The 15,158-nt window shown below is 36.6% G+C and overlaps 1 protein-coding gene across 1 annotated transcript; it reads left to right on the forward strand.

The window, feature by feature from the left end:
- The first annotated feature begins 460 nt into the window (after positions 1-460).
- Positions 461-15,080, forward strand: LOC124629736 (piwi-like protein Siwi). The gene is made up of 19 exons (XM_047163263.1): positions 461-607; positions 5,494-5,803; positions 5,881-6,012; positions 6,101-6,260; positions 6,351-6,462; positions 6,602-6,727; positions 7,116-7,217; positions 7,295-7,388; positions 8,044-8,171; positions 8,262-8,522; positions 8,697-8,839; positions 9,056-9,201; positions 9,452-9,563; positions 9,707-9,836; positions 9,986-10,223; positions 10,407-10,483; positions 10,592-10,764; positions 11,045-11,144; positions 12,575-15,080. Exons 2-19 carry the CDS (start codon positions 5,497-5,499, stop codon positions 12,737-12,739), a joined length of 2,706 nt encoding a protein of 901 aa, XP_047019219.1. The 5' UTR covers positions 461-607; positions 5,494-5,496; the 3' UTR covers positions 12,740-15,080.
- The last annotated feature ends 78 nt before the right edge of the window (positions 15,081-15,158 follow it).

Genomic DNA, 15,158 nt, shown 5'->3' on the forward strand with positions numbered 1-15,158 from the left:
TTGGCGATGATAGGGACAAATATACGTCTCTACGCGTAAACTGTAGTCAACCTAGTTCCTATTTATGTCAAACTTTTTAAAAGATAATTAACTGCCAGGATACGATTTTTTCCAATACTCACTCACAGAAAATATATTGTTCACCATTTTACAATCCAATATACTATATAATAGCTTTTTTTTAATTAGAAAGCAAAAACACAAATTCAATGACAACCACATTTTATATGACAAAATTGTGCGAAAGAGACACGCCAAGAAAAAATATGTCTCACTTGAGCTCACTTTTCTAAGTAGGTATTGGTTATTTAAAAAAATCTTTATTTGTATTACTTTATGGCTCATTTTGATATGTTGAAAGGTTGCAAGTAAGCCTTCCAGTTGTACGTAGTACTTACTAATTCCATGTTCACAACAGATTTATGCTTCATTCGTTCGTACTTCCCGTTCATTCTATTCATTCAATAAATTCCATTCCTATTTGTCTTTCTTTTTTCGCTGTGAGAGCGGTGTGGTGTGCCGAGAGCTGTCTGCCAAAAAACTTAATTTTGTATTATTAAAATCATAAGATTTTAACAACACAGAACAGACATCGTTTCAGCCACTGGTAAGTTGCAATAAATTTATTTTAGCTAGCCTTGTCTTGTGTTTAAATAATAGGCCTTTGCCCATAAGCCGCCATCTTTCAATTTTAAACTTTCAATGAAATTTATTTCTCTTTCTAGTATTGTTGTTTCTAATGTTTCATATCAAAACATGATATAGCGGGAAACCATTTCACTTTTTATATAAGCTAAATGTTTAATGTATTGTCCACATTGTTGTTTCTTAAAACTCGCTTTCCATGTTGTTTTTCTGTGGTTGTTTTTAAATTTGTTTACCCGACACTACTACAAAATTTTGCGCAATTCGAGCTAGATTCTGCGATTGTGTAAACCGATTTGCCTGCTCAAGGCTAACCTCATATTATTGTTTAGGTAGGTATGCTTTAATCCGGTATGCATACCTAAACAATAATATGCCAAGCTAAGCTTTCTGCGAACCGAAAAGTTATAGGTATACACATGTAACTAAGTGAAACTCATTATAAGGCTCAACACTGACCCTTAATTTCAATTCTCTGTATCACACATGTAGATTTTTATCATACCTACCTACATTTTACATTTTGTAAATCCTCATGCAAATGGCCGCTTAAACCTTGATAGGGTTTACCTTCAAATAAAAATTAACAATATCTTATACCAATCCTTGTTAACACCATCTTAAGTTTTATAATTAAAGTTCAACTGAAAATTCCAAGTAGGCAGTCACTCTTTAAGACACTACTACTCAGCTTCATCTGGTTAGATTGGAAGCAACCCTAGGACTGGAGTAGTTGGGAAAAGGCTCGGGAGATGATGTGTAGTAAACCTATGCTGGTGAAACCGCAGGAAATAAGCTAGTATACTATAACTACAACTTAAATAATTTTATTATCTCTAATCGAAAAATAACAGATGGATTGGTTATTGTCATATTATAACAGTCGTGACTTACTTAACATTTGATAATGAATATTGTAGAAACTTAGCATAGGTTATTTTTATATGATGGATGGTCCGTTTAGGTATACTAATTCAATGCAATCTGTAGTTAGCAAGTTTATAAGGTTTTGCATCAACTTGTCATTTGCACTATGAAGATAGGACTATTTATTTATTTACAAGGCACACCAACAACTTAATAAATTCAAGCTTTAATAACATAATAACATTAGCAAGCTGTACTCTGATTTAGTAAGCACTTAACTAATGCTAAACAATTTTGCTTGAACTTTTTACAAAAACACATTAAACAAACTACTGCTTAAAATAATGTTTCAATTGAATAAGTAATGGTTATTATTGTATTTATGCTGTGTTTCGGATGGCACGTTAAACTGTAGGTCCCGGCTGTCATTGAACATCCTTGGCAGTCGTTACGGGTAGTCAGAAGCCAGTAAGTCTGACACCAGTCTAACCAAGGGGGTATCGGGTTGCCCGGGTAACTGGGTTGAGGAGGTCAGATAGGCAGTCGCTTCTTGTAAAGCACTGGTACTCAGCTGAATCCGGTTAGACTGGAAGCTGACCCCAACATGATTGGGAAAAGGCTCGGAGGATGATGATATTATTGTATTTATGCTGATTTTTAGGAGCATTCTATTCTTAAACTGAGTTGTAAAGATCAAGGTTTATTTATTTATTTAACAATTTATGTACACAGTGAAAAAATAAAAGAAGTATACATAGCATAAAATAGTACAAAGGTACTGCTTATTTCTAAATCGAAATCTCTTTCAGCAGACCCGTCAAAAGTCAAAAACGTTTATTGAAAATAGGCTAGTTTCTAGCACTTTTTCACGTCAATAATACAAAAGGACAGCACCCCCAAAACGCCCCCCTTTCGCACATAGTAGGAGAGTTAGAATAAAGAGAAGTAGATAGACTATGTAAAAGACATAGTAAAGATATATAAATTATACACATATATATATATAAAGCAAAAGATAATACATACATACAAAAATACAAATTTTATAAAATGACTCTATGAAGAAGAGGAGGACAAATAGTGGCTTTTGAGTTTCTGTTTGAAGGTTGTTTATCTTTAGGTAAGTGCTTGCTAATTTTTAACCAACTTCCCAAAAATGAGGAGGTTCTCAATTCGTCGGATCTTTTTTTATTTTTTATGTATGTTCACTGATTACTCGAAGACGCCTGGACCGATTTGGAATTTTTTTGTTTGATAGGGTTTACCTTCGAGGTGGTCCCATAATCATCAAGTCAGGATCTGATGATGGAAACCCTGAGAAATCGAGGGCAACTTTCGAAAATTGTAGGCATATGTAGGGTAAAAACTTGACACTAAGTCGTATGTATGTCAGGGGCCCGATTCTCCTAATTTAATAATGTCAAAATCGAATAGAAATTGAATCACAATATAATCGCTAGTAGTTTTAACCATATCGGGCATTCTGCTACTAATATAGACCAATCGTATTCCAACGACATTCAATTGGTTTGAGATTGGTCTGCTATTTTGGTCTTACGATTGTTTGCTCTACAATAATATTGCAATCGTAAATCATTTGCAGACAGAATGATTCATTATTGAATGTCAGAAAAGGATAAAAACGTTTAATTCAAAGAAAAAATTGCGGAATGCCACATACGCTTCAATCGTAATTGAGTCGGGATCGGATCTCAGTTGAACGTGAATTGTATGTCACTTAAGTAAAATTAGGAGAATCATGTCCCTGAGAAGGTTGAGGGAACTCGACAACTGAATGTGTAAACTGCCTCGTGTTTGAGCTTATATTATTTGTATTGACAAGACCTTTGCAACAATAAGGGTTTGGAGCTGACCTGATGATGGAGACCAGAGAAGGTCGAGGGAACTTGACAACTAAATACGTAAACCACCTTGTGTTTGGGCTTATATTATTCTTATTGATGAGAACTTTCCACTTATGCGGATAGTGACAACTATGCTTGTCACTGAAAAGCTTAAAAAAACTTTTTACAAAAAAATAAATTGAGTCCCAAAACTTTTCTGGTTAAGGGATGATTTATATTAGGCCGGGACGTGTCCGGGGCGTGCCGTGTACGTGGCTCGAACGGGGCACGGACGTGAAACGTTACATACATTTTGTATGACGAGCGTCATTTGTGGCCCGGACGGGCCGCGTCCGGGCTTTTACTTCATACAAAATGTATGTAACGTTTCACGTCCGTGCCCCGTTCGAGCCACGTACACGGCACGCCCCGGACACGGCCCGGCCTAATATAAATCATCCCTTACCCTCATAATAATTTTACCAACAGTGAACTATGCACTTTGATTCTAGTAACCAAGGTGTTAGGTTGTTGTTTTTAATGTATAATTTGTAGATAATCTCCAATAAATGTATTCCCTAACTTTATCTAGTTTAGTTTGTCATTTCATTCAGTTTGTTTTGTTATTTTCCTTGCCTTTTTAACTGTCTGCAAAACAAATTTTATGCTACACTGTTAATGTAACACATTTAACCATGAGGATTCAAATTGTGCTACTTTATCTTTTAATGTCCAGGATGTTTGTCGCATAAAATATTTATGTAGCTATGCCAAGAAACAGCCTAGCTAGTGTTAGAAATCTATATTAATCACTAAACTACATAGTATAAAACATACATAAATCTTTATAACTGTGCAACGGATTTTGATGCGGTTTTTTTAAATAGATACTGATGAGGAAGGTTTACGTGTATGTTTTGTATTTAGTATGGCATGGCACCCGTGCGAAGCCGGGGCGTGTCACTAGTAATGTTATAAAGCTGAAGCACAAAATACAACAGAAGTCAACCTACATATAAAGCGCGTTCGAGTCACGCAGACATAGGTGTCTGTGTGCGTGTTCACAGACGCGCTGTCTCAAAACAACTCAAAACAGTGCGAGCGCGGCTGCCGTTTTCTTGAGAAACGCGCGTCACACACAAGGTAGATAAATGTGCACGCGTTGTGATACCTACCAAACTGTAATTTGACAGTAATATTTTAAATTTTAATAACAAAAGAAAAAGTAATAATGGAGCAACAAAAAAAGTCGTATTATAATTGTTCAGTGGACGGTTGTTTTAATACAACATTAAACAGTGGACTGTCGTTTTTTAGCCTGCCGTATTACCTATAGTATGTACCTACTTATGTTCTCATATTTCGATGGTTCGTTTAATAATACACAGTAGGTAGGTACAGTTAGGTGGGTAGGTAAGCGCCCCGGCGGCCTCTGGCCCAATGCCGTAATAAGTTTTGCTAGTGTCGACCCAGGCGAACCTCCCAACCTACCCTCAAAGATTATTAATAGTAGGAGTTGATAATTTTTGTGATCATGGCGAGAGTATGTTGTAAGGTAGACGAAATAAAACTCGCACGTCAAGGTTTCTGTAGGTAGACGCAAGCTTAGATCAGGGACTGTACCAACCCATTACATACAAAAAATTTTTTTGGCAACTAAAGAGGTACTTTGTTTTACATTGTGTTTTATGGTATATATGTATGAATAACAAAATGATAAATTGCGGTTTCTGAAAAAGTTCGGTATCTCGTTCAAACGAATTTCCGTTGAAAGTGTTTATTAACCTCTTGTATGCCACATTAAATATTTTATTATTATTGGTTTACATTTCATTTTTCCCGTTTTATTCTCAACAATAAATCAAATAATTAGATACGAGTACCACTACCACGTTAGTTTTATGCGCATAAAAAAGTTGACAACCCTAGCGCGACCGCCGAATTTAGGCATGAAAAGTGAAGTACATACATGAGATTGACTTCTGTTGTATTTTGTGGCTGAAGCATTTGTCAGCTTGAGCATGCATCTTGAGAACTTCGATAGATCTTAACCTCCTTTTATTCGAGTGCGCGAAATAGTTTTAACAGGACACAAGTGAATATTAATGAATAAATATCCAACTTCCATTTTCACCAGACCATGTCGGAACCTGGGAGAGGTCGTTCCCGTGGGCGTGCAGGAAGAGGTGGCGACAATGCTGGGCCGCCTCCCCGTAAACCCGGCGAACAACAGCAACAGAGGCCCCCACAGCAACAGGGGCCACCAGGCCCCCGGCCACAACCACCATCCACTTGGGGTGCTCCCGCAATGGGGCCGCCTGTGCGAGCTGGTGTGCCTGTGGCCGCCTCGCCAGCAGGCCGCGCCTCTCACCGACCAACACCAACAACACATCAGGAACACCCTGGAGATGTAGACGTACAGGAAAGAATGCGGAGCATGCAAATCAGTAAGACACATTTTTTTACTGAACTTTAAACTCAACAATAACTTAAAATTCTAAGCATCATTCTCTACCATAAACAGGTACTCCGCAAGTCGGTGTTGGTGAAAGTGCCTCTGTGATTGGCCGTGGATCTCGGCGTGGCGGGGGCAGGATTTTACCTGAACAAATAACGATTTTGCGCACTCGCCCAACAACAATTCAGTCGAAGAAGGGTATGTCCATAACTAAACGTTTACCCCTTTACATTTTACATTATTAATAAACCCTGCACTTGATGACTACCTAAAATTCTGTATACAGGAACCTCGGGAACGGTAATCGATTTGAAGGCCAACTATTTTACTGTTAACACCACACCCCAATGGCGCCTTTACCAGTACCATGTCGATTTTTCACCGGAGGAAGACAATACCGCGGTTCGCAAAGGCTTACTGCGAGTCCACGCCAACACTCTCGGAGGGTAAGTCCTTGACATTTTATGATGCATGTTCTGTATTTGTATCACACTAAAACATTATTAATTATAAAAAATGACTTTTTGTCCAATCAGGTACCTGTTTGATGGAGCAGTATTGTATACTGTTAAGCGCTTACACCCTGACCCATTAGAGTTGTACTCTGATAGGAAAACTGATGGTGAAAGGATGCGAATTTTGATAAAGGTAAAGTTGACAGATGTTGAAGGAATGCCTATGAAGTTATTTGTTTACTGCAACAATGAGCCTAATATCAAATAGCTTCCATAAAAAAGTGTGATTCAAATAAAGTGATCTATATTGTACATATTAAATTTGTTTTCAGTTGACATGTGATGTAAGCCCAGGGGACTATCACTACATTCAAATATTTAATATAATTATAAGGAAATGTTTCCAATTGTTAAATCTGCAACTTATGGGCAGAGATTACTTTGATCCTGTTGCTAAGGTAAATATTATTTTGTAAAGTACTATACTTACGGCCAGTTTTTTCATCAAAAGTTAAAGTTAAAGTAATGTCTAAATTAAAGTAACGGTCAAATTTGTTTTTTCAAGGCTAAAGTGACAGCAAAATTCATAGAAAAATTGAATTTAACCGTTACTTTAACTTTAGTCATTACTTTGACTTTTACTTTGGCTTTAACTTTTGATGAAGAAACTGGCTGTTAGTCATACTTGTTAATTATAACAGAACAGCTGGACCAATTATCATGGTTTTTGATTTGTTTTATTTCTATCTGTCCCAAACATCAAAAAAATCATCCTAATTCCACACAAACAAAGTCGTGAAGAATAGCAAATTTTTGCAATATTGATAATTTTTTTATGCTTTTCAGATTGATGTCCCTGAGTACAGATTACAAATATGGCCAGGATACAAAACCACAATCAATCAGTATGAAGATAGATTACTGATGGTAACAGAGATTACCCACAAGGTACATCAACACACTATGAAATGTATTATTATGTTTGTATCAGAGTGAAATAAGTGAAAAAAAAAATACTTTTACAGGTTCTACGTCTTGATAATGTGTTGCAAATGCTCAGTGAATATGCTGCAACAAAAGGCAGCAATTATAAAAAAATCTTTTTGGAAGATATTGTTGGTGAGTCTGTTAGTTTATAAGAAACTAGCTTTCGCCCGCAGTTTCACCAGCGTCCCGTAGCCGGATGGTGACAAAAACTGTCCTAAAACCTTCTCCCGGATCTAAGTTACCTCCCCTCTAATTTTCAGCCAAATCGGTCAAGCCATTTTCATGTTATGACAACTGAAAGCGGGTTTCATTTTTATATATGTATATAGATTAATGGACACACTCAAAGGCATTAAATGGTTACTTAGGCCGTTGCTTTGTGCAAAATTTCTATGAGAATCTGTCACAAAGGAGTGACTTACTTAGTAATCATTACAGCCTTATAAAAATCTCTAATCATCTTCTAAGCATCATTTTAACTAATTACTACTTAAAGCCTTAAGTAGTGTATAAATGTTAGTTAAGACATGCTTAAGCAATGTTTATCAAGTAAAAATTTTTTTAAACAGGCCTTAAGTATTACTTATTATTTAATTCACTTTTATAAGTAAGGAAAATTTAAGAAATGTCTGAGTGCGGGGTAAAAACCATTTTTACCCTTACAATACTACTTATGACTAAGACAAACTTCATCTACACTAGATCTTGCAGATCTGTCCTCCCTAAGATTGTAATTGAGATTATCCAAACCACCAGTGACTTTAAAAATCTGTTTTAAAAATTTCAGGTAAAATCGTCATGACTGACTATAATAAAAAAACTTATAGGGTGGATGATGTATCATGGCAAGCATCGCCAAAATCAACTTTCAAGATGCGTGATGAAAATATTACATACATGGACTACTATCAGAAAGTATGTTATGTGAAAAACTTGACATTTCACCAATGCATATTGATATGCATTCCATTTAAAACATTAAATTTATATTATAACTGTTATCAGAAATACAACATCCGCATCCACGACGGCGGGCAGCCGCTGCTGATCTCGCGCTCGAAGCCGCGCGACATCCGCGCCGGCATGCCGGAGCTGGTGTTCCTGGTGCCGGAGCTGTGCCGGCAGACGGGGCTGACGGACGACATGCGCGCCAACTTCAAGCTCATGCGCGCGCTCGACAACCACACCAAGATCGGCCCTGATGTACGCATTCAGAAACTGTTGAAGTTCAACCAACGATTGACCAGTTGTCGTGAAGTGGTTAAGGTATGTACCTCTTCCAGTTAATGTTGAGGGGTCGCGTCGGCACGATACGATTCCGCTTCCATTCCTCTTTTTCAGCTATCATAATAATATTAAGTCATTTTAAATGAATGAATAGTGTCCTCTTTCAGGCAATCTATATCTTTTGATAAAGTTGTGTATGTTCTCTCTTTTTAGGAAATGGGTGATTGGTCTCTTACTCTTTCCCATGAACTTGTCAGTTTTAAAGGACGGCAACTTCCCCCTGAAAATATAGTCCAGGGAAATAATGCCAAGTACCCAGCTGGCGACACAACAGAAGGATGGACAAGAGATATGCGGTAAGTTAAACAACATTTCAAATAAAGCTTCTAACATCCCAAACATTAATATGTACTTTTTTGTGAATTCGTATAAGAATTCAGTTTCAAATGTTTCTGTTGTCATGTGATTGGCTAGTCATCTGGGTCTTACGAGGTAATTTTACACAGTACACACACATTATATCATTATTTTTTAGAAAACTTGTAATAATTTGTAACAATGATCCTTTTCAGATCGAAACCTCTATTAGATATCTCACAATTGCCATCATGGGTGGTCATTACTCCAGAAAGACAACGAAGAGATGCTGAAGGATTCATAGATTTAATTATGAAAACTGCTGGGGGTGTGGGTTTCCGAATGCCCAAACCTGAAATAAGTGAGTAGATTACTCCTCCTGTCATGCCTGTTGAATCCTTATTTATTTATCCAAGAAATATGGTGTTACATAAGATGTTAACATGTGTAAGTTTGTGTACTTACATATTTCACCCTTATTACAGGTATGCAAAATACAGATATTTAAAACTAATGGAAAAACTAAAGGATGTTTGTCGTACTTAGAACAATAATAATTATGATTACTTTTAATTGGTATTATATATTTAACAGTATTGTTTTATTTCTAGTACCCATCAGGAATGATGGACCTATGGAATATGCAAATGCTTGTGAGAACGCAATTGCCCGCAAGAATCCTGCTATGATCCTTTGTGTGTTGGCACGCAAGTTTGCAGACAGGTGAGGCTCTTTATGTATCACAGGAGTAAGAATGGCGAAGCGTTTTTACACGCAATGATTGAGGATTATTAAAGACATTTTTTTGTGACTCTAAAACAAGTATTTCCCAAAAATACAATGCTTAAGATTTTTATTATTTACAGATATGAAGCGATCAAAAAGAAATGCACTGTAGATCGTGCTGTGCCTACTCAAGTAGTTTGTGCTCGAAATATGACCAGCAATTCTGCAATGTCTATTGCAACTAAAGTTGCGATTCAGATTAATTGTAAGGTATGATCAATTCTTGGGTAATAAAATGTTTTCGATACAAATGTTCTTTTGATACGATTATTATTTTCTAGCTGACTTGTCCACCCAGCAACGGAAATCCCTACATCATCCAATCTGAATTTTCTTAATAATATAAATGTTATTTTCAGCTTGGTGGTGCTCCGTGGCGAGTGGACATACCTCTACAGAGCATCATGGTCATCGGCTACGATGTCTGCCATGACACTCGCTCTAAAGAAAAGAGTTTCGGTGGATTTGTTGCAACACTTGACCGGCATTTGACGCGCTACTTCTCAGCAGTGAACTCGCACACCTCGGGTGAGGAGCTCAGTGCCCACATGGGCTTTAATGTGGCCGCATCTCTACGCAGATACCGAGAAATAAACGGTAAGTGCTTTTGGAAGCATTCAAATACGTGTAAATAATTTAATGTGTATACTGTTGTATATGAATGTAGATACCATGCAGCATTACTCCTGCGCAATTCAAGCTCAACAGTTAACTTTATAATTAGGATTAGGCATATGTCACCAAATATACCTACATATTCATAAAGATATTATTCTGCAGGTGCACTGCCACAGAGGATATTTATTTACCGGGATGGTGTTGGAGATGGCCAAATACCATATGTGCATAGTCATGAGGTAAGGTCATTCATCCACATGTATGATGAAACTAAGAATAAAACCTTAATTTGATAATAATTAATAGAGATGTAGACTGCAGATGATAATAAACAATATTTATTCTAGGTGGCAGAAATAAAAAAGAAATTAAGTGAGATATATGCAGAAATGGAATACAAGATGGCGTATATAATCGTTTCCAAGCGTATCAACACGCGTATATTTTTGGACCGCGGCCGCAATGGTGAAAACCCGCGCCCCGGTACAGTAATTGATGACGTAGTGACGCAGCCAGAGAGGTAAGTGGCATCAAATACAATATACCTGTTATGCTTTAACCCAGTTTGTAAGTGGAAAATTATTATGTAATTAAATACATAGAATATTAAGGGTCAATTCCCACTGAAAGAGCAGCGGCCGTAAGAGCACGGCCCAGCGCGGCGCCGCGCGGCCCGCCGCGCTCGCGCTCAATCACCTGCATTTACGGCCGCTGCCGGCCGCTGCTCTTTCAGTGGGGATTGACCCTAATGCATCTGAATACATCTTTACATCACTAATCTTCTTGGTTGCACGTTGCAGATACGACTTTTACTTGGTGTCACAAAACGTTAGAGAAGGCACAATATCTCCTACCTCCTACAACATAATTGAGGATACGACCGGACTGCACCCTGATAGGGTAAGTTTATATTTTTAAATTATTTACTTGGATGGATCTTTTCTTTGGGGTTTCCAAAATCACCAAAACATTAGTGGAATAGTTGATCAATAAGCGTTTACAATCGTTAAACTACTTTGATCCGTAACATTTAAAATAAAATGTAATAACACTAAACATTGAAGAAAACTATGGAATAATGCAACTCTCTTGACATGCTCGCACAGTGACTGACTCTTTATAACCCTCTCATTGTAAGGCAACTAAACCGAAATATACCAATAAATTACATAAAACATACAGCATTTTAACCCTTTTTATGTTTAATGTTATAACTTGTTTAATGTCTCAAATTGAATTGACTGTTCCGAGGAACGAAATTTCTTCACTATTGTAATCTATAAGCGCAATACTACCCCCCATTCAAGTCCTGGCAGGTAATATTAAAGCACCTTATATGTACACGAGACACAATTGATCTTCTATTGTTCTGTTAGCAGCATACAAGCAGTTAAAAACCGTATCCATACCTGCTACATACATATATCGATTTGAAACAGTTTAATCATGTTCCATGACTAAATTATATTATCTGTTAAAAGCGCTTACAAATCGGTAGATAACAGTACAGTAACAAACAAACTTGGCACAAAGGCTAGAAGGCCATGCCGCGTATTTACAGAGTGTACATAGCCAAAACGCATCCATAGGAAACTGCTCGCTGATACTTCGTAATGCTGTTTTTTAATTTGTGATTTCAAAGTATACACGAATTTTGCGTACTGCTCGCGTATAATTCGTAGCTTAGACGTGCACATGCATCTTTCCAATCTATACACGGTCAACTTTAACTATACAAAATTAATATTAGGTAAAGCATTAAATAAAAATAGCTTTTGAATCTGAGTTTGTTTATTAAAAATGCTAATTAAACAGGCTTCTTTTTAATATCATAATTCGCCCCCAAAAATGTATGTTGCCTTCTAAATTATTAAGTCAGTCACAATTAACGAGCATCTAAATAATACTATCTTAGCCACTAGTTATCTTCTAAGTAAACCACTCTAAATACAACTCAGCATGATGGTTATTTTTTAGCATCTTTTGTAACAGGCATTCTAACAGTAAACTTCTAAAATACTATTAAATGACATCATAAAATATATTTAGTTAGCTTCTAATTTTTTAACTCAGTACGTTTAAAATGTAAGCATGCAACATGCAGCAAGCATGGCTTCTGTCACGGCTCCGGCGCTGCGGGGCTCCGGCGGTCCCATGCGAGCTTATCTTCGCAGATGGTTTTCACGCCATTTGCCATTAAAAATTAATAAAAAAAAAAAAACAAACAAACGAATTTAATGTTTCAAGCATTTCCACAAAGTCTTAGAAAGTTCTGATGATTCTGAATATTGCTAACCTACATTAACTAACAATTGTTTTCTTCTTTTTAGATGCAATGGTTGACTTACAAGCTGACTCACTTATATTTCAACTGTTCTTCTCAAGTGCGAGTCCCGTCTGTGTGCCAGTACGCCCACAAACTGGCGTTCTTGGCTGCAAACAGCCTTCATAGCCAGCCACATTACACTCTCAGTGACACGTTATATTTCCTGTAAAAACGATAACATTAAGGCGGGGGTCTAGACATGTATCATTTGCCCGATCCGATCATCGTATAAGTTGTGGACGCCTCCGATTTGCTCCGTATAATGGACAAAAACCGAAACTACATGGGACATAGGACGGGCCGTATCGAGATCGCGTATCATTACCCATCCACATATGCGATCATGAGACGCGTCGACGATACGGATACGATGATCGGATGGGGCAAATGATACATGTCTGGACCGGCCTTTATGTGTACATGTTAATGTGGATATTCGAGGAATGCCCTCATCTATTGTGATTAAAGAAAACCTGACTGTTAAGATATTATGACAATAGTTCGTTTTTTGGTCCTCTGGACAATAAAAATTATATTTTCTTACCAAACTGGGTAAGCCTAGTTAGGTTTTATAAAAGTATTCGTAAGTTTTTGAACGACATTACTCAAAAAAAGTATAATTACAAGAACTCGAATTTTAGGTTTAATTGGGACTTGTGTTTACGCAGTCCATTCTGATTTTTATTACCTCATTTCTTATTTTTGTATGTTCTTAAGAGTAGTTGTTGCAGAGGCAGCTCGTAACCTGCAACAAAACTTGTTATGTTGATTATATTTTACTTAAACCACGCTACAGTCCTCTACCACCGAGCAAAAAGCGCTTATAATGTGATGAAAGTTGTGAAATTTTATTTTGTGTTGATTTTTGCAATTTAAGTGTGTAATAAAGTTGAAATGTCAATGTGTGTACGAAGTGCTTTCATCACTCATTGTAAAACTGCCATAAAACGTATGCCTCAGGCATAGCATTTCTTTACTTTTAAGTTCTTTAGATTATAAGTGAGATTTAATATGTAAGGATTTTTCAATAGTTGAATAAATTTTATCTGCCTTCTAAAGGACCATGAGTCAAATTGGGCTCATTGTCCAACAGAGTTATAGCATATGCCGTTGTGAAGGTTTTTGTTTGTACTAAAATTGTTACTATGGGGACTACCTTCAATTCCATGGCAAAAAAAAGATATGCACCTAAATAGGTTTACATATTACGTAGGTATACATTCTGGTTAACAGAAACGAAATGGGTCGAGATGCCATCGCTCAGTATTACTGCTCGTGTCTAACAGGTAGACGCTGAGCAGGAAGTTGTGCTCATATCATTTCAATAATATGGTATCTAGGGTGAGGCAGGCACTCACAATTTAATCCACCGGCAGGATATTTAGACGACATTATTATTGATATTGATTGAAATGTTAACAAAAATAATTTTAACTGTTAGCAGCTGTTTTATTTTTTATGTATACATTAAACCTGGAATTAAAACTAGTTAAAGGTGTTCAATAACAAAACCTACACTGCCATAACAGCACTACTTTTTGCAGAATATTAGTTTATTTATGGTCGGAGAAAAATTTTCATAGAAAAATAACCCCATGGATTCTTCGCAAAAATGAGTTTAAATCTTTATATTTAGTGCTTTACAAGTATATTCAAAGTGGTCTCATCTCTGTTGGTGGGTGAGCCCAGGCTTCATACATTTTTGCCCATGGTCCTTTGTCAATAAGGAAATCTGACAACCTAAAACTAAAAATTATATAGATAAGATTTACTCGACTTTTGAACAATCGGCCCCCAAAGAAGTACACTTCACTTCATGCTGATGTTCTTCCAAACATTCCAAGCGATTGGTTAGTGTGTAGACCGCATTGTCTAATTCGCTTCTTTCATTATTTTCATATGTTTCTTTTTATTAATTACAAATGTTGTTTTAAGTACAAGTGATATATTGCAGATAAAAGAACTTAACTCATTAAATACATCTTGGACCATGATTGCGGAGACTCAGTATCAACTCGATTTAAATTTACATTTCTTGGAAAAGACATGTTACCACTGTCTAGATAGTTCTGTATCAAATACCCAAACCGTATTCTATAAAGGTGTTCTTAGATCAAGAACCAGTGACCGCCTGACCCACGTTATTTTATAAAGGCTGAAACTTCGTGTGCGCATCTATCTTACAGTGGGTATGAACGAAAGACTACTACGAAGTTTGACGCGGTGGCTTTTAGATGCAAACACAAAGTTTCAGCCTTTATAAAATAACGTAGGTCTGGCATTTGCTGGCTCTCTGGCTATCTGTAAACTACGCCATTTTTAAATATAAAATTTTTCATTTGTCGCAGTTGACGTTGTTTCATCAGCAACATGTTTTCACGTATACTGGTTATCTCATTCAATCTCGAAATTTGGTGCATTTTGTAAACATTTCCTATTAGACATAGGCTTATATAGTAAGTTTTTTTTTACTTTTTGTACTTAACAATAATACACTTCTTTGATTGAAATCATAGTTTTTTTTTTTTTCACTACATACTTGAGGCTGGACTCTACTAATAAGTAATGTGTCAATTTGATATCAATTG

This window comes from Helicoverpa zea, chromosome 4, assembly GCF_022581195.2.
Source record: "Helicoverpa zea isolate HzStark_Cry1AcR chromosome 4, ilHelZeax1.1, whole genome shotgun sequence".
In the NCBI taxonomy this organism is placed as follows: domain Eukaryota; kingdom Metazoa; phylum Arthropoda; class Insecta; order Lepidoptera; family Noctuidae; genus Helicoverpa; species Helicoverpa zea.

Bases quoted from the DNA above. Each gene is read 5' to 3' on its own strand.
- LOC124629736 (XM_047163263.1), top strand. From the start codon at position 5,497: ATGTCGGAACCTGGGAGAGGTCGTTCCCGTGGGCGTGCAGGAAGAGGT. The intron at 5,804-5,880 runs GTAAGACACATT...TACCATAAACAG, and splicing joins AATGCGGAGCATGCAAATCA to GTACTCCGCAAGTCGGTGTT. The intron at 8,172-8,261 runs GTATGTTATGTG...AACTGTTATCAG, and splicing joins ACATGGACTACTATCAGAAA to AAATACAACATCCGCATCCA.